Here is a 20,592-nt window from a genome sequence, read left to right as displayed (position 1 = left end):
CAGTTGAATGAGATGGGTCCAAAGTGCCATAGGAAAGGCATTTGTGAGCTAAAATGTCATTAAGTTTATTAGCTTAAAGGGCTACCATCTATAAGCTCTTTTAATATCTTTTGAAGGGTCATCCTAAATCCTGTATTTTGGAAAGGCTATGACCACAGTCAATGAAAAATGTCCTAGATTTCCAAGGAAAAAAAGAAAAAACAATCATTATTTCTCTTTGTTATAAAGAATGGTTCACTGGGAAAGGGAGAAAAGGAAATTCCAGAAATGCAAATGATATAAAAACAAAAGTTATCCCAAAAAACCCTATATTTCACAAAAAAGAACATTTATAATGTCACTGTATTTGATACCAATATCCTGAAAGATGCTGAATTCTGACTTGTTTGGTTGCTAAAGATAGTGGATATTCTTTTTGACTTCTTGTAATTTGGATATGGGTTAGTGGGAATGGTTGCCTTTAAAATAATATGACAGATTTCTCTCCCCATCTATTCCTATTAATTTTATTTATTCAGAGATACAACTTTGAGGCAAGAGTTCTTAATCTAGGTTCTGTGATCTAAAAAAATTAATAACTATCTTAATATAATTGGTTTCCTTTGTAAACCTGTGTTTTATTTTGTACATAAGAAAAAAATTGTTCTGAGAAAGGGTCCATAGACTTCAAAAAGGTCCATAGGCTGCCAAAGGGGTCTGTGACACAAACAATCCTAAGAATTCCTGCTTGAGGAAGTAAATTGCACCTTTATATATAAACACAGTTATTTCTTCCCAATATATATTGAGAAAAAAGTTTTTTTTTATATTATAACTCAAAAACTGGTATTCAAAGTAGAAGCTAAACAAAAGTTGTTCTAATATTTAGAAATGGTTTTTATTCCCATTTAGCAAAATAAATAAAAAATATTTTTTTTCATTAAGGAGGAAATGACAGTCTTTATGCCTACATAAGATGACCCTACATAACTCAATGAACTTTTCATCGATAGGGTTCCTAGGAACTCTCCTTCCTCTTTCATTGACTGGGAAATTTGGCTTGACAAGATAGGACTTTCATGTTCTCAGTTCCATCACTTGGAATTTAACTATTTCTGCTCTCTCTGCAGTGAAAGCTAGAGCTTCACAATTCAATAATATTTAAAGGGAACAAGCTAAACAACCATTCTCTAGGTAAACTTTAATCCCCATTCTAATACTTAGCTAGGAAGGTTAAGATATTGAGGCATATTACAACTGCCAGCCTTGCAGAGAGAATAGATCACTACCTGTCCTCAGCATGTTTGATAGTAAATTCAGCTTTAGATCACACATTCAATAAAAAAAAGATTTCTTTATAATTCCACTCTACAGAATCCAATCATTCTTGAAGATCAGAGTTCTTAAACACTTAGGTCTGGAGTTCTTTGACTCTTCTGTAATGGACCCTTTTTGGTAGTTCCATGAAATCTGTGGAGTCTTTCTCAGAATAATAGCTTTAAATACACAAAGCAAAAAATATGGGATTAAAATATATATTATATATATTACATTGAAATGTATATGTGTGTATCTGTAAGCATGCACAACATTGTGTATATTCATGGATCCCAGGTTCAGAATCTCTAATCAAAAGGAATAAGAGAGAATAACTCATAAATATAGTAATCTTTCAGGAATGTACATTGTTGGTTGAAACAAATTTAGAAAGAAATAGATGTGTTAGAGGGAATTTATTAAAGAAAGAAGGGAAGGGTCTCTTTTTTACATGTGCATGTGTGGATTACTGTATCTGTGTATATACTGTATATATATATATATATATATATATATATACACACACACACACATACATACACACACACATTCTATGGACAAAGAATAAATATTAGCATAAGGAAAACATGAGTAATGTACAGGAATTGTGCCCCCCTCCATTCCCATACTTTAGGACTCAGCAAAAGAAGGATAAGATGAAGAGCAATGAGCAACGAGGAGGGGACTTAATAACAGTCTTCAAGTCTCTTCGGGATAGTGAATGGTAATGCTAAGTGTAGGAGGTTCAAGACATTACAAGCTAAACATTCAAAGGTGAACTTACTCACAAAACTTCTTGACCACACACAGATTATAAGACAATGGAATACATAAACAAGAATCCTGGAATCTCCTTGTCTGAAATGTTGAGAAAAGAATAAAGAACTAAGAGCAGAGAGCTATTTCTCAGGTGACCTCCAAGAAGAAACTCCAAAGAGGACCCCTCTAGGCCTACGGTATTATCATTAAATATTTGTTGACAAAATGCCCACATTTTGACAAACCTATTCCTTTCTTCACAAGATGAAGTGTCACCTTTTGAAAATGCCTTTCAATGAACAAAATATACAATCCTTTGATAATTTCTAGAATGGTTTTATTTTTATTTTTTGGTTACTCACTATCACACTCCAAATCCTTTTATTTTTCTCCAGGGAACTGACTAGTCATTTTATTTATCAGCTGCTACAATTATAGGCACTTAGATCCCATCCAAAAATTTATTCCTCTTCATGATCTCACCATAACATTCACACATTCATCTAGCAAACATGGTTTTCACGTTATCTCAATTGGAAAAAAAAGAAAAAATATATTCAGGAAAGCTGTCTCATGGACTTGGCCTTATCCTTTCCCTATTCTTCAATTGAAGTTTATTTCTCTTTTCAAACCGAGTGCCATAAGGCAATGGTGGTGGGGGGGGGAGGGGGGAAAAGATTTTGTATACTTGAGTAGAAATGTAACATCCCTGAATTGGTTGGGCAAGAGTAGGCAAAAGTACTGTGGCAGATTGAAATTTTTCATGAGTCACTCCTGCTCTGTAAAGCCTAAAATCTTCAGAAGGGCGAATGCAGCTTCTAATCTAATCATCTTACTCCTGGAAGTAACTAAGCTTTGGAGCAATTTATCTGACTATGGAATAGAAACTGGCAATTTTCTTTTGATGCTCCCAAGTATTAATTGGTTTTAAATCACTGCACTTTTCATATATCTTCAGTTCTGTTATATTAATAAACTAATGTAAGAGAAAGTGTCTTGTGAACAGGAATTATATTTCGATATCCCCCACAGTGCCTAGGAGAGTTCAAGGCACATATTAGGTATTCAATTTAGTTGATTAACTTTCATTCTTCAAGGAAAGGCAGCTGGAAACAAAAATGCAAATAAACTTTTCAGTTCTACATTTTAGCATAGATTCATAAATAACCAATCCCATTTCCCTATGCTTTATCTTTGGATGGGGTGGTTGCTTAGAAATAACCATTGAGATTCACTTTCTATAGGTGAACGGATAAAGAGGAGTGGGGAGAGAGTAGATGAATTAATTCCAGCAAACTTCAAAGAGAAAACCAAGGAAAAACAGGAAAGTTCCAACTTGTGCTTCCTAAGAGTCAAAGAAGCCTCTTCTGGGCTGTTTTCTACTTTTTGATTCAGAAGCACCAGTTCATGATTTGAGGTCATCTAGCTGGAGAGCTAGATAAGAGGCAATTGATTATAGTAGAGCCTTCTCTAGACTGGATTTAGGAAGCTTGGGTTCTATCCTATGCTTTCTTTATCTCAGTTTCTTCTGTCAAATAATGGGGTTCAGTGTGATGTTTTCTAAAGTCCCTTACAGCTCTAAGTCCTTCAGCTTCCTTCAGAGGAAAAAAACAAAAAAACAAAAACAAAAACAGGTGCCAAATGCCCAATTTCCATTAGTATAAATAGCAGAGGAGTTGGGGGAGGGGGAGGGCAGGAGGATGGGAAGGGTCGGTTTTCACTTCAGAGAGGAGACACCAGGAAACTGACCTCTATAACACAGACATCATTCAATTAAAATAACCAGAATGGGTTTTCCATATGTTAATATCATAATCACCGTTTAATTTTAACAGTAGTAACTTTACAATATATACAATATTATGTGAATAATACACTCATATGTGTATTAACATGTATATTATATACATGTGTACACTAGCATATTCACAGGATAAGTGCATTTGATTACTTCTGCTTGTTATCAGTGATAAATCTATTTTATTCTAATACAATTTGATGCTAACATAGTACAGTATAAAGGGATAAATAAAAGGGCAAAAAAGTCACCAACTGAGTGACATGTTAAAGCACAAGACCTTTGGAAATCATATAATCCTGCTCCAAAGAAGTGAAAATGAGACCATCTGGGAAGGAATAGCAGTTTTGTGTTTGTTTTCTGTAAAAATAAATAAACAAACGCTATACTGGAAAGAGAAAGACTTTACAGTATAAATCTTTGCTTTATTTTAATTAGATTCAAATACATTTGAGTTATACTAAACTTTTCCCCACATTGAAGTAAAGCTATTTCTGTATATCTTGCCATCACTGAGTGATAGTTTGTCCACAGTAAAGCCAAATATACAACTTGTCGTTAACAGTTCCATGCACAGTAAGCCTAAATTTCTGTAATGACCTTATATACTAATAAGCCACCAGAAACAGACTCATTGATAGAAAGTACCTTCAACTCCCTTGAATGATATTTAAGCTTCCCAAATTAGTATTTATTTAGGTCTGGCACCATAAGGGATTCCAACATAAGGTATTTATTTCTATGACAACCCAGTTATGAAAGCCGTACATTTTAGGTTTAAAGGAGATAAATTTTTAATCATCACTTAATTAATTTTAACACTTTTGTTTTTCATTAGCATTTTCAACTTGCAAAGAATTCAGGGCATTTGTCATTTCCAGAGAAAGATACAGAATATTAAATACATATCAGTATAGATATACCAAATTGAGTAAACAATGCTCAAGTGCACGTCTGCTGTGTATCTTTTGACTAATTAAACACCCACACTATCATTCTCTTTTAAGCCAAAATATTCCATTTGTAAACAAGACTATATATATATATATATATATATATATGTATATATATATGTATGTATATATAATTTTTCCCAGAGTTAACTCTGAATTGATTCAGCAGCAACAGGGTTCAAGTTTTTTTGTTTTGTTTTGTTTTGTTGGTTTTATTTATTTTTTATTTGTTTTATTATCTTTTTTTCTCTAGCTGGCATTCTTACCAGAAGAGGAAAACCATGACTCTGGAGTCAAACTGTAGAGTAAAAACACAAAATATAATCCATGAAATTCCATTCATGGTACTGGCTCACACTGGTAATATTAACTATATTATTTTTTTTAAAGATTGCATTCTTTAGAAACAAACAAACTGCTGTAGGGTTTACAACAGGGCTGAATTACATTAGTGGGATGATGGAGATGAAAAGTTATTCTGCTTAGAGTTGAGCTCTGGACCTTAGGAAGCTTCATTTCCATGATATTGAAGTCCCAATGGACTAGGGATCTCTAGTAGCCTATCAGGAGGACATTTGCTTCCAAAGGGCCCACCCTGTTTTTAGGTAGGAGTTGATGAACTGGGAAAATAGTTGCTTCACATGCTGCTTTTTTAATATAATATATATGCATCTATCATGGCCCACACAAGGTATCCTGATCATTTGCCAATGGTGCATGCCTGTCTTTAAACAGCCTGATAGGTTATGCCCAAGGGTTGACAACTATTTAAAGGTCATTCAAAATCACATAGCATTCATCCAAGCCATTTAAGTTAAGCAAAATAAACTAACTCCTGCTCAAGCATAACAGGTTCAATTGCCTTCCCATGTCTGCTAAAGCTGGCCAAGTAGAATTTTCAAGGATTTAATATTTCACAGCTCCACTTAAGAGGGTTCCACATTTTTTTCATTCTGCTTAACACAAATACAAATAACTTGAAATTCATGTTTAAGCATTCTTCCTTCAAAGGATGGACATTAGGATTAATGTAGAATGACCCTATGCTATCTCTACTACTAAAATAATATATCAAGTCAAATGAATTGGTTTTTGTATATATCAAAACATAAACCCTCAGGCACAATGACTGAAAAAACTCATATATTTGTTAGAGGTAGTATGGTGTAGCAATAAAAGCTACAACCCCAGTGAAGTGAGAGTCAGGAGATCCAGTCCATACTCTTCCACTTACTCCATGGGTGAACACAAGTAAGTCACCTCTCCTTTCTGGGCCAAAGCTTCTTCAATTGCAAAATGAAGGAAATTTCTCTATCCCTATCATTTATCGTTCCTTATTTTTTGCTTCCTTTGAAATCCTTTAGAATTCTAATAGTTTTCTTACAAACTCATGTCTCCCCTCCTCTCCTAAATAGAAGCTACTTCCAAGTTTCTTTATAGAAGAATAGCATTGATAGCAGATGTGATGTGGTTTATTTTCTTGGACTATGATGGTCAATCCAATGAAATTTCCATGCTCCCTGTTATATGTGGAAGCTCCTAAGGTTTTAGGATACATAGAGAGAATACACAAAACATGGCTAGAGCAGGAATATGTCATTTTCCCACCTTTTCTCAATAATCCACTTATGGTTCTGGGCTCAAATGCTTTCATTCTCAAAAGAGAGAAAGGGAATAGACAACGGGAGGAGTGAAATGTAGGGTCTATAGCATTGGAGGTACAATAAGTTAGTGAGCAACAAATGTTCTCATGTAAGCAAGGCGAAAAGCTCTCAACAGATTTCTGTACAAAGTAATAAGGTCATAAAGGGGTGCTAAGCAACCCCAGGGCACAGCAAATTGGGATTAGGCCTCCCTATTATTATGGGAAACCAGGCAGCTGGGATATGATTGAGGAAAAAGGAAAGGAGGCAGCATTGACAAAAAAATACAATAAGCATCAGCATATAATCATTCCAACCAGAATATCTTTCTTTTCCTCTCATACAACAAGGCATCATAGGTGAGGCCCCATCATCCCTCCCACATAGGCAATCAAAAAGAAAAATACAATAAGCATCAGCAAATAACATCCAAAACAGAGTCCTTTCTTTCCCCCCCTCATACAACAAGGCATCATAGGTGAGGTCGCCTCACCCTTCCCATAAAGGCAGCCGTACATAAACATACATACATATACACACCCTGCCCCTACCTTGGGGCTGAAGTTGAACTTGACCAGATTTCATCTGGATAAAAATGTGAAGGGGAATGAGAGGTCTTGTACTTCCTAGGGATGGCCCTGTGTGCAGTAACTGTTCCTGCCTCCATCACCAAGCTGTTCTCCTAAAATCCTGAAGCAAGAATTCTTCAGGTATAAAGTGCCATAGGGATTCTATTGGATTTTAAATCCCAATAGGAGACCAAGGAACTGTTTGAAGAAAGGGTTCCTAACCTCTGCCCCTATCTCCACTCCCACCATTTCTATCTCTCTTTTAGAGAGGCATTTGAGCCTCTCAGATCATGGCCTGGAGAAAGGAATGTGAAAGTAGGGAGAGCTCCTTATATGTAATGATTTTCTTTGTTTTTCAAAAAAAAAAAAAAAAAAAAAAAACATCAAAGAGGAGAAATTCTGAGAAGGGAATGGAGGCAGTAAGTTCCTCACTTGTAAAATGAGGAGGTCGGATTAGAATGATCTAAAGTATGGTCCTTTCCAGCTAGGAAATTCTATAATTCTACTTTGGCTGTAAGCACAGAGGGATTCTGGGTCATTCAAGGCAACTTTCCAGAGCATATCATGTAAGAGTAGGAGTACCTCAGAATATTTATGGTTAGGGTAGGATCTCACATTCTTTCAGGATTTAAAGTACATGTTTTTGTGGACTGGACTTTTACTTACATTCTACTATTTTATTTTTGTTTTTACCATTGGAGGCGGGTCTAATAAAGTGCATATTAAAAACTGGTGTGATATACCAGTCCTTTCTTCCACTTTCATTTTGATATAATTAATTAAGGAATTTTATTTTTTTTTCTTTTCAATATGTCCTCTGGAATCAAAAATAAGTAATTCAGTGGATTTAGAGAGGAAAAATACTTCTTTTCTGAAAGAGGCGTAGACAAACAGGCTGGCATTAGTGAGGCTAATGTGTCTGAGGTGACAGACCACTTGTCCTACCACGGTTTCTCTATGATTATCAGGATATACATATTCAATTAATGGGCACATGTATCTACTAAACATATAGGGAGTATAGTGATTTGGGAATCAGGAAGAGGGTGGTGGAGGTGGAAATTGCAATTCCACAGAGCAATATGATCAATGTAAAATTGTGTCAGCCTTCAGCAAACAGATGGCATCCTGCTCCTTCTTGATGGCATGAAACATATGGCTGTTGGCTCGTGACAAAGCATTGACAACTTGAATAACAATACATGGTTAAATAGATGCCACCAGGACCATTCCGTGAAGAATGAGTTACAGTTACTTTTGGAGTGAAGGGGTAAGAGATACTATACAGCCCTGAGTAGTCACCAGAAGGGGGGAGATGCAAACTTACGTACACACGAGGCTTCATGATAAATAAATAGTGAGGTCCACTGTGTCACAGATGTAAGATCCACATATTGACATCTAAAAAAAATACATATTTTAGGTTATGCAGCTGTGAATTCTGACTGCACAGCAAACTGTTGAGCTCTTAAGTTAGCAATAAGTGCCTGTGAAACCCAACAAAAGAAAGCATTTGACCCGCATTAACCAACGGCCGAAGGGGTTCCTATGGATTCCTCACCAGGAACAGCTGGGGCCTATTATTCCAGATGCGTCTCCATATCTTGATGACAGCCTAGACTGAAGGTAGCCTCGGATGTGCGGACATACAGATTCTTTCCAGGGCCCTGAGTTCTGGGGTCTGGTTTGGGCTGTGACTGAAAGCACAATAAATAAAGCTGAAACTACTAGCTACGGGCCAAACTTTCTCATTTTTCGTGCATGTCAATCCCTTCACAGTGCAAATGCATTCTTATTTTTTTTAAATCTGTGTCAAATTACATGCATACCATATTGCTTATTCTACATTAGAAAACTGTTCAACATCTCCAGTGATGGAAAAACAGAAAGCTCTTAATGGAATTTAGAATATGGAAAATCATAAAATTGTACCACTAAGATGGCAAAACAACACTTAAGCCAACATCCATGGGGGATGCACCCAGAAGACTTGCCCTTTTATTTACTTTTTTTTTTCTTTTTGGTCAAGGGCACATCTATACATCTTCTACCATATCCAGTGCACACTTCACAGAAGGAAGAGGGTGCTTCTGTGTTATAACAGGGCACAGGGATATGTGTAAAGTAGCCTTCACAAAATGCCCCCTAACCCTCATTTTCTCTTTGGGGCCCCAAGGAACATCTAACGTTTTAACTTCCAAGATGTTGGCAGATATGTTTCCCTATAAATAAACTGAGAAAGGGAGATTTAAACATCAGATTCAATGCTAGGCATTTTCTTATACACACGTCTATTGCTGCAGGAGTTGAGGACCCTGGGGGTAGAGTATACAATATTATTATTTGCCACATAAGGCATCACATGCTCGGGAATGTATGTGTCGTTGTGGCCCCGGCTGTCCCTGGAACAGTACGATGATGCTGTTGATCTGAGGGAAGACCTCAAGTAGTTGTCATTTCTCACTTGGGAGGGCAATGAGTGTTTATAAGAGTCAGAGGGGCATCTCCCAATGACCAGCCGCTGGTCATCTTGGTAGGAGTGAAGGAAGGGGTTATCCGAGGAGTGGTCTGGGAAGAGAGATTTGCTCCTCTTATTGTCTTCCAGTGCTTGGGAGAAAAGAGAGCCCTTGTTCCCCAACAGTTTGCTGGAGGGGACACTAAACAAGCTTCCATACAAATTCCCTTCCAAGAGTCTCTCCTTGTCCTTTAAGCTTATGCTCCTAGAGGGTCTTCCAAGGTCAATCTCCCTGGGTTTGTCCAGAATGTTGTCATAAGAATGTTGCCGGCTAATTCTCAACTTATTTTTCTTCTGGAACTGAAGGGCATTGTTCTGAACCCAGTCTTGCTCGTATGTATCCTCAGAGTGGGCAGGGTTGGTTGTGGTTTCCTGCAGCATCTGGTCCTCATCGATATCATAGAGGTTACCCATTCTCAGGCAGGAATCACATTTGTAGGGGGACCGAGTAGTGTAATGACCAGTGTAGTTGGGCAGGTTGGAGAGACAACTCCTACAGTGAGTAGAGTTCTGCCTGTATCTGTCACTCCCCTCACTGTGGGGAGAGTTTTTTTCCTTCAAAGTATAATGCTTGGAAAAGAGTTTGTACTGGTCATTATTAGGGACATTGCCATCTTCATTGTGCAAAGGAGTCCTGTTGACAGGAAGTGTAGCATCCCCCTTTTGATAGTTGTCATTGGGATCCTGGTATACTTCAGGGAAATCCACATTCTCAGGAATGACAAGGTTTTCAATAAACTGGGGTTGTTCTATGTGGAAACTGGGCTCCTTTTCAGCATCAATGGTATATATCTTGTCCCTGGGGGAGCTTGCTTTGGTTTTCAGGTAGGTGAGCTCAACATCACTGCAGTCCTTCGGATATTTGGAGGCCCCAGACCTTTTTTTAAAATTGTCCTTGGTCTTGTGGTGTTTGTTGTTGTTCTCAAGTTCCATGTGGCATGTGGCCCGACTTGAAGCTTCTGAGATGTCAGAGTGAGCCACCTCTTCAGGAAGGTACCTGGGACTCTTCAGAGAGTGAGATCTGTTTTCTACCAAGCCATTCTCCCGCTGTTGAGGGACTGGGTTCTGGCTCAGTGAATCTTGGCGCAAGGACTCCATGGACTTTTTCCAAAGTTGCCGCGGTCTAGAGTTCCCTTTGGACTCTGTGCTCACAGCAACTTCCACTGTATTAGGATTGGACTCATTCAAGGTGAGAGGATGCTGTCCCTGGAAAACATAATTATTGAGGTTGTCTTTATGCCTATTGGCCACAAATGTCTGAAGTTCATTCATGTTGTCCGCAAAAACATTGTCTTTTCCATGAAAAGATCTATTATCAGAGTATATCAAATTCCCTTTATCTGGGACCATATCCATGATGAGGGAGCCTCTTTGGATATAATCAGTTGTTCTTTTGGGGGAATTAATTCTGGAGGAGTTCAGGTTGGACATGTTAGAAATATTTTTCGCTGACCGTAAGAGTTTTAACATGTTGCTCTGGGAGCCAGTTAAATTAAAATCTGGTGACTTCTTTTTCTCCTCAATGTGCACTCCATGAATGCAGCTGTAAATGCCCTGTGAGTGGAAGAAAGTAAAATATTAGCAGTAGAAGAAGATTAGAGATCATTTTACAAAATTCACAATAAAAGGTTTGCTACTTTTTAGACATACAAAATTGAGGCATTCTCTTGCCTCAACAGTTTCTTCTATGAGAAAAACAATCTTACTTTGAATATTGTACTTGTATCTGGCCAAAGCTTTCTTTAAATGATTCCTGAAGCCATGTGTCAGTCACAGAGAAGTGGTTAATATATCTTAAGAAGCAGTGTGGGATAGAGAAGGAAATAGGAGAAGATGAAATCATATATTCATAGGATTGATTAAGCACTTCCAACTTCTCAGGTGAGGATATCACCTCACTCTTCCACAACTCATTCTATTGAGTTTAGTCTCCAATCAATTCCTGGCTTTGGTTTTACCCCCAAGAAAGGAGTCTCTTAACACTTTCTTTTCCTACTGGGTCCAAAAATTGAAGGGGAACATATTAGCGTGATTATACAAGCACATATCAGTATATTAACACATATATGTACAATTATATATTAGTATATCAGCATCATTTATTTGTGTCTTTATTCACATATATCTGTGTGTGTGTGTGTGTGTCTTATTCTATTTCCTACTCCATGACAGTCACATTTGGTATGGATTCCTTTCTCAACCTCACCTTGTGGAATCATTGATTTCCTTCAAAACAGTTCAAAGGGTATCTTTTTACATGGTAACTCTTCTGATCTCTGTCTTGGAGAATATCAAGCACTTAACTCTGCTATGACTTAAAGCCTTAGAGACTTCCTAGGGCATTGAAAAATTACATGAATTACATGGTCATAGAGCCGATGTGTCTGTGATGCATGGTAAGAGGAAAGAATTGGACCCGATTTTTTATTTTTACTCCAATGCCAGATCCAGCCACCAAACCATGTAGCCTCTCTATAAATACGGTATATCTATATGTAAAAAGCAGTATGATTTGCTGAACAAAATAATAACTTTGGAAGACCTGTATTTTGTTGTTCTTTCCTTTGTAACTTTCTAATTGTGTGATTGTGGACAAGTCACTTAACCTCTTAGTGCCCCTAAATAAATCTTAAGACTATAGGTTGTAACTATAATTGTCAATATGCATCAATGGAAGAAGTTTCCATACTGAGTTCTTCATATCAATAATAGCATAGATCTGGCCAAATAAAAACACAAACGTGTAAATGTATACTATGTAATATATTAGATGAGATGTATAGTACACACATGTATTATAAACACATGACCATAGAATGGAGTAAAGTTAATTAGTTTGTATGGAAATGAACCCATTATCTCTGAGCCAAAGACCAAAGCCAAAGACTTGTAAAAGAAAATACAATATATAAATATTTATGAAAAATATATGCTTGATATGTAATGCCACTTTAATTCCTTGTTGAAATTATCTATATAAACTGTAACGTTCATAAAACTATTTAAGAGGCAAATCTCTATGCTGGGATTTCTTCCCTCCCCATCATGTTATCAGTTTCTTTGTCCACTCCTATAATTTATATACTTCTGCTACATTCCTTTGGTACATGTAATAAGATGCCCTGGTAATTATGGGAAGGAGATTTTTCAGAGAAAGAGGTCATCAAAATGAGCAAAAGAACCCATACCAATGTGCCTCTTTGACCAACTCTCTCCATTCATGGACCAGACAACTCTATACTATTTTGTCTTTCTTTTATGTACTATTTTGAGCCATCATGGATCCTCCAAAGCCTAATCTAGAAGTCCACAGAATCTACTAATTTTATACATGTGGATTGAAGATAAGTCCCTGTTCCATATAATTGATCTTATCAAATATATGTTTCTAACCAAGGCCTTTTTTATTTATTATTTGTTCTATCTCATTTCATATAGATCAAGCAATTTAGGAAATGTGTTATTGTTTTTGTGAAATAAGGGGTAGTTGCATTATTTTTAGTGACCAAAGGCAGCTCTTTCACCACTAAACATGCAAAATTGTAATTGTGCTTTAAATTAACATTTGGGTTTTGCTCTAGTTTTCTTTCCTTGTGCAGTAACAACAAAGGCAGTCACAGAAAAGGTGGACACAATGGCTATTCTGAGATGGGGACTAAGATATGTAACTTGGGAGATATGTTTCACTTTGGAGACATTTATTCAGAATGCCTATGGTGCCCAAGAGCTGCCAAGAATTACACAAATCTATTTTCCCTGAATGGCAATGATTGCCTATTTGCTACAAGTTCAGCATGCATAATGGAGAAAGGAAGAGAAAGAGAAAAATACTTGTTCACTAGAGTCTTGGTATAAAATGCAGATATTTGTATGGATGAAAGAAAGGAGTATCCAATGGAGACACACACGAGGGTGTCTGAGAATGTAATATCTACTCAGGGAAAAGAGTGAATCCCTAATCACTGAAATAAAGGAAAAGGAAAAGGGCCTAAGAATGGCTGATCTCCAACTACCCCACAAAACTGTAATCATCAAATGCACTTGGTACTGAATAAAAAACAGAAGTTTATAAGTGGAACAAATTAAATATATAATACACAGGAGAAAACAAGCACAGCAATCTAAAGATCCCAAACCTTAGGACAAGTATTCATTATTTGACAAAAACTGTTGGAAAAATTAGAAAGTAATCCAGATTGAGGGTTCAGACTAGTGAATGCATATTCTCTCCTTCTCTCTATATCTCTTTCACTGCCTCTATCTCTGTCTGTTTTTAGCTCTCTCAGTGTGTCTCTCTTTCTGTCTCTCCCTCTCTGGGTATCTCTGTCTCTTCTCTGCCTCTCCCCTCGCCCTTCCGTGTGTATATGTACATGTGTGTGCTTGGACAAAACTAATGTGGACATTTGCTTTGCATGATTTCATTTATTTATTTTTGCAATTGAATTTACTTTTCTTGCCTTCTCAATAAGTGGGAGAGCAGGAGTGACAGGAAAAAAATGGAAATGAAAATCAGATTAAAATATATTTATATATTTTTTGTAATGGGCTGAGGTTTGAGTTGATGCACTGAGGTCCCAAGTAAGTGAGGCTAAATAGTAATTGGGCTATACTCTATTAATATACATGATTGGATAAAGAATGGTCCCTGCCCACTCTCTGTGCAAGTCCTGATGTGTTGTATAGGAAATGACGATTTTGATGGGTGGAGGCAGAGAGAGAAACAGGAAGAGAAGCAGGAGAGATTGGGCCTGGGTTCGAGACTCCGAGCTGCTGGTTGTGTGGCTGCTGGTCGAGCTAGCTTCTTGACTCAGCTGCACACATTGCTATCACTGATTCTCTTCCACCTCCGATCCTTCTTCACTGAGAATAAAGACTGACGATTTTCCCCTAACCTGAATTCCTGACCCCGGCTGATTTAAAAATACACCATCTTCACATTTGGCGCCCAACGATGGGAACCAAGGACTGAAGAAGTCTCTGGTGACCAGGAACTTGGGTGAGTATTGTTAATAGACAAACAGGGAACTTATTTTCTTAAAAACTAAACCAGTAATCTTTTTTTTGGCTAAAATGGGACAAATGCTAGCTAAAGACTCTCCATCCCCGCCCCCAACCCCACCCAAGAGTGATAGTATAGAAAGCATACTTAAGCTGATAGAAATACATGGGTTACTTATAACTTGGGAACAGATAGCGAGATTTGTGGGTATATTAAACTGCATCTCCCCTAGGTTCATAGAGGAGGAGCAGATCTCTCGAGATAACTGGTCCCGGGTTGGACAAGAGATGTCCATGCATTTCAGAGAATGTGGTCCTCTTTCAATTTCCATCGAGGCATTTTATTTATACAATATATTTCAGTTAGCATTAAGAAACCCTATCCCTAGAAGAAAGAAAAAAACAGTGGCTCCTTCTACTCCTCAAATTAGCCATGATATTAAGGAGGAAGACAATGAAGAGATTAATGACCATATCCCCACAGGGCATGGAGACTTAAGTGAGCAAGGGTGTGGTGACCTTCCTCCTCAGGAGGCAGCTTTAGCCCCACCGCAGGAGCAAGTGATTGACTCTCCTCCACCAACTCCACCCTCCGGGATGGAGGGAGGAGGGGCAGTGGGGGGGCAGTGACAGCACCAGCACCTCCCCCCCAGCATCCCCAGTATCCAATCATGAGCAGACTGCAAGAGGGCTTAATGAAGGCCAAAGAAAAGGGTGTGGACATCCAGGAGCTTCAGCCACTTATGTTTCCTGTAATTTCCCAGTCTAATGCCTCAGGTCAACAAAGTCGGAGATACGCCCCTTTTAACTTAGAAATCATTAAAGATCTTAAAAAGGCTTGCACTCTCTATGGGGCTACATCAGCTTATGTTAAGATGCTGTTACAGAATTTGGCTTTTGAAATCTTGACTCCTGATGACTGGAAATCTATAGCAAGGGTATGCCTAGAACCTGGACAAAATTACATGTGGCTTTGAATATAGTGAGTTCTGTAGGATACAAGCCCAACAAAATAGTCAAATGTGTTCATGCTGATCACCATGACCTACTACAAGGTATAGGTCCACATGCAGACATCACAGCACAGATTAATTATTCAGTAGCAACATATGAGCAAATTGCTGCTAATGCTATCAAAGCGTGGGCTTCGATTCACAATAAAAATGACAAAGGTGAGGCTGTTCATAAAATAATGTAAGGGCCAGATGAGCCTTTGCTGACTTTGTGGACGTTTGCAGACTGCTATCACAAGAACTAATGGGGAAAATCCATCAACAGATATTTTAATAAGGCAACTTGCTAAGGAAAATGCTAATAAGGTGGCAGAAATTATATGGATCACAAGGATGCTCCTTTAGAGGAGTTCATAAGCCGCCATAGTGGCCCAAATGCCTTTTAGCCAGACGGCAGACTTCCCAAGATCCCAACATGGGTAGACAGGGTCCCTTCCGGAAAGGGACTTCTAGAGAGACATGTCAATGCTTTCAATGTGGTAAAGTAGGGCATCTGAAAGCTCAGTGTTGGTATAGAGGCAGAGTGAGAAAACAGGGTGGGAGAACAAGACCCAGTATCCCATGTCCAAAATGCAACAGAGGCTCCATTGGGCCTCAAATGTAGAACAGGTTCAGGGAAACGGGATGAGGGGCCCAGCCCCAGGGCCCCAGGCAAAACCTTGGGCATGATGGCAGCCAATGGTGCACCCAGAGAGTGCCTAGACGGCCAATACCCCAATATGGGCCAATCAGCCAGGAAGCCATGATGGCAGAAAGGATTACACAATCAATCAGCCAGGAAGCAACCTGATGGGAGAAAGGGATTACAATTAGGGAGAATAGAGTTGTATGCAGCTGAGACAACTGAGATACCCCTGGAGAGGTAAAATCTGTTCCTCTCCAGCCTATGGATCCCTTGCCTCCAGGCACAGTAGCCTTGACCATTTTACCTCCTGAGAGTACGTACAAAACAGTGTCCATCCACATACTGATGTGGGAAACTAGGAATGTTAGATAATATCCAGTCACCAATACAGGCAGACAATGTGGACTTATCACCCAGGAGAAATAGTAGCATTAGTTTTACCATACAGAATCCTAATAAGCAGCCTGGTGATAGTCACCCAGATTCCGATTCCAGATCACAAAATCCAGCAATTTACTGGACAGCAGCTGAACAACTGACTGACCTATGCTCACAATCTATAAAAGGCCTTCCATTGGAAGGATTGGTAGACACTGGCAGATCGGATTGTATTAGAGTGCCAGCTGGCCAGTCACTGGCCAAAGATTAAAGCAGACACCTACATGTCTGGTGTAGGAGGACAATAGCAGCTGAAATTAGTGCTGCCCCTATGAGATGGACTTTTGGGCAAACAGGAGTTTTACTCCTTTATAAGTTGAAAGAATCCCATCAATCTGTGGGGAAGAGACGTTTTACAGCAATTAGGGTTAAAAATGAGTACTTCGGTTTTTTAAGCAGGGCTTCTGTTGAAGGCCTGCCAACACTTTCACCTGTTCCTATCCAATGGAAAACTGATACACCAGTGTGGATTGAACAGTGGCCCTTAAGTAAAGATAAAATTCAGGCCTTATTAGATAGAGTACAGGAGCAGCTTGACCAAGGACACTTAAAACATTCTCTAAGTCCTTGGAATTCCCCAGTGTTTGTTGTGAAAAAGAAATCTGGAAAATGGAGGATGTTAATGGATTTAAGAAAAGTGAATGAACAGATGGAAACTATGGGAACTTCTTCAGCCTGAATTGCCTAGAAGAATGGCCTCCTTTGGGTCATAGATATTAAGGATTGCTTTATTCTATCCCTCTGGATAAGAAGGATATGAAAAGATTTGCCTTTTCAGTGCCCAGCGTTAACTTAGCTGAGCCTTATAAAAGATATGAATGGACAGTTTGCCACAGGGAATGAAAACAGCCCTACTATGTTCAAATGTATGTTTGCTGTTCTTGCTCCAGTAAGAAAAGTATTCCCAAAAGTTAAGGCTATTACATTTCATGGATGACATTTTGGGATGTACCTGAGGAACAAATGTTAGAGGCATTTCACAAAAGACCATAGAAACACTAAGGAATTACAAATTATACATAGCACCAGAAAAAAATTCAAAGACATGCTCCTTTTCAATATTTAGGATATGAAGTATACCCTAAGGTGCTTACAGTTCAAAAACTGTCCTTAAGAACAGAAAAGCTAAAACACATTGAATGATTTTCTAGAAATTGATAGGAGATATCCAATGGATCACCAGTGTTAGGTTTAATACCTATCAGTTACAACGTTATATGACATTTTAAGGGGGAGACAGTGCTTTAAATTCACCACCAGCTTACAAAAGAATCTCAAGAGGCTTTGAGTTGAACTGCTTTATCCAATGGGTTAGAAAAGTCACCAAAAACCCTTGGAGATATCAGTTTTGCCACACAAGAGGCACCACAGCAGTCCTTCATCAAGGACACAGTGTGATAGAGTGGGTGAACCTTCTGGACAACCAGAACAAAGCCTTACTTCCTACCCAGTGCTTGTGGCTAGAATTTTATTAAAGGCCACTAAGCGAGCAGTACAATTATCTGGACAAGACCTGAAAGATATATACCTTTTATACCAATACAAATTAATGTGTGTTGTGAGACCATCCCAGAGTGGCAAATTTTATTAGCCATGGCTCCAAATTTTTACATGGGTCCATTAAGATAACTAGACTATTACATAATTTGGGATGGATTCTTGAAGAAACAGTTTCTAAAGTTCCTCTTAAAGGACCAACTATCTTCACGGATGCATCCAAACATAATATTTGTGCTGTTACTGTGATCTAACTATAAAGAGAGTAGTCAGAACCCTTTTTTCAGTCCACTCAGCAGAATGAATTGTAGTGATCATTCTAGCTCTTACTATTATCCAGGAGACATAAATATAATATCTGATTCAGCCTATTCAGTAGGTGTGGTACAAAGAACCAGCCAAATAAAATTTGAGCCTCTAATATATATCAGCTCTTTAAGAAACTTTCAAGAGAAGTAGAAAGCATCCAGGTAAGATCTATATGTTACATGTCCATTCTCATAGTGGACTTCCAGGTCCCATATTTGATGGCAATTCAAAGGCAAGATAGCCTTCTAACTATTGTTGGTCAATACCCCTTTGTTCCAAGAAGCTCAGGCATCTCATTCTAAATATCATCAGGCTGCTCGAGCTTTTACGTTTACAATTTGAATAACAAGAGAGGAAGCTAGGTAGTAAAGCCTGTACGGCTTGCCTTCCTTTCCATGCTCCTACACTGCCTCAAGGGAAGAACCCTCGTGGTTTGAGACCCAATGAAATCTGGCAAATGGATGTGACCCATTATAAATTTTTTGGTCGTCTGTCTTTCTTCCATGTTGTGGTAGACACCTTTTTGGGATTCACTTTGCAATGCCAGCAGAAAAGAGACAGCCGAGTGGTCACTGAATTCCACACAAGCATTTGCCATTATGGGTGCCACAAGCAATAAAAACAGACAATGGTCCTGCTTATGCTTAAAACATTTTTGCACACTTTTGTGCACAGTATAAGATTTTACACACCACAGGTATACCTTTTAATCCTCAAGGACAGGCAATAGTGGAGGGAGAAACAGAGATATTAAGACGCTCCTCCAAAACAAAAGAAAGGGGAGCCAGGTAACCTTAGAGAACTTCTAAATCTAGCCTTTATACTATTAACTTTTGATTTTGACAAAGATGCACTGGCTCCGCAGAAGGTTTTATAACCCAACGGAAGGTCAGTGTCCAGTGCGAGCACTCCACTATCTTTAGATAATGCCAGGTGATGTGGAGAGACCCAGAAAGTGGTGAAATGGAAAGGACCAGATAGGGTAACTGCTTTGGAGAGGGTTTGCTTGGTATCTCTACAGGTGGAGTAGGAATCGATGGGTGCCAACGAGCCATATTGCCTTGTCCATCGCAGAGAGACGGAGCAGACCTTGAAACAAAGGAGAAGACCAAGAAATATCGGTGATTTCTGCTGATTGTGCTCACCATTGAAAGAGCATGGCAGTAGACATTTGACTCATGGACATCAAAGATTGTTGGACTTCAAAACCTCAGGAATCATTGGATCTCTGAGCCATAGGACTGAAAACCCTCAGGAATCATTGGATTCTCTGAGACATAGGACTGAAAACCCTCAGGAATCATTGGATTCCTCTGAGACATAGGACTTGGAAAACTCTCAGGAATAATTGGATTCTCTGAGAAATGATAAGACTTTACAACACTTCAAAATCTGCTCGAATCATTGGATTCCCTAAACATAAAAGACTTTTGCAGGACTTCAAAAACTCAGGGGATCATTGGATTCCCTGACATTAGAAACAATGGACATAGATTAGTTTTTGGACTATCTCTTGGCTGCTGGAAGAAGGTGTATGTGACTTTGTTTATATACCCTCTTTCTAGGATTTCTGGTGATCTTTTTCCAACACCACGTTGATTTATATTGTTTGTTATTCCGCTACTTGTGTAAATTCATGTTTGTTACACCACATTGAGCCTGCTGACTGAGGGGAGGGTCATCCCAAAGCCTCTGTTATTGCTATGTGCTTGTGTAATACCTCCCATGCTGATGGGTTTGTGCATAATAAGACCCTTCAGCCCAGAAACACACTAGCAACCCCCATTTCCCTTTGGTGCTTTTCATCTCCCTTCCTGAGATGTCAGGTAGGGTGTGATCATCTTTTTTAGTGCTTTCACCACCTTTCTGAGAAGTCAAGGCTGTGATCACTCTCCTTGGGGCTCTGACCTCCCTGAGGAGTCAGGGATGGCATGACCACCTGTGTTCTAAAAAAAAGAAAGTGGAGATGTAAGGGCTGAGGTTTGAGTTGATGCACTGAGGTCCCAAGTACGTGAGGCTAAATAGTAATTGGGCTATACTCTATTAATATACATGATTGGATAAAGAATGGTCCCTGCCCACTCTCCGTGCAAGTCCTGATGTGTTGTATAGGAAATGACGATTTTGGTGGGTGGAGGCAGAGAGAGAGACAGGAAGAGAAGCTGGGAGAGATTGGGCC

General features: G+C 38.7%; 1 protein-coding gene across 2 annotated transcripts in view; it reads right to left on the bottom strand.

The window, feature by feature from the left end:
• Positions 1-288: 288 nt before the first annotated feature.
• GRIN2A (glutamate ionotropic receptor NMDA type subunit 2A) overlaps positions 289-20,592 on the bottom strand; it is a 506,739-nt gene continuing 486,435 nt past the window's right edge. The window contains exons 14-16 of one of the 2 annotated variants that reach the window (XM_031944725.1): positions 9,308-11,087; positions 8,580-8,715; positions 289-8,419 (exon numbers count right to left, since the gene is read on the bottom strand). In XM_031944725.1, the coding sequence (XP_031800585.1) occupies position 8,419; positions 8,580-8,715; positions 9,308-11,087 (1,917 nt within the window). In that variant the 3' untranslated portion in view covers positions 289-8,418. Of the gene's footprint in view, positions 8,716-9,307; positions 11,088-20,592 lie in introns of both variants that reach the window. The other variant, XM_031944719.1, reaches the window with a different exon arrangement.

Source organism: Sarcophilus harrisii, chromosome 1 (genome assembly GCF_902635505.1).
Source record: "Sarcophilus harrisii chromosome 1, mSarHar1.11, whole genome shotgun sequence".
Classification (NCBI taxonomy): domain Eukaryota; kingdom Metazoa; phylum Chordata; class Mammalia; order Dasyuromorphia; family Dasyuridae; genus Sarcophilus; species Sarcophilus harrisii.
The sequence above is the reverse complement of the archived record's forward strand: the minus strand, read 5'-3'. Positions and strand labels throughout refer to the sequence as shown.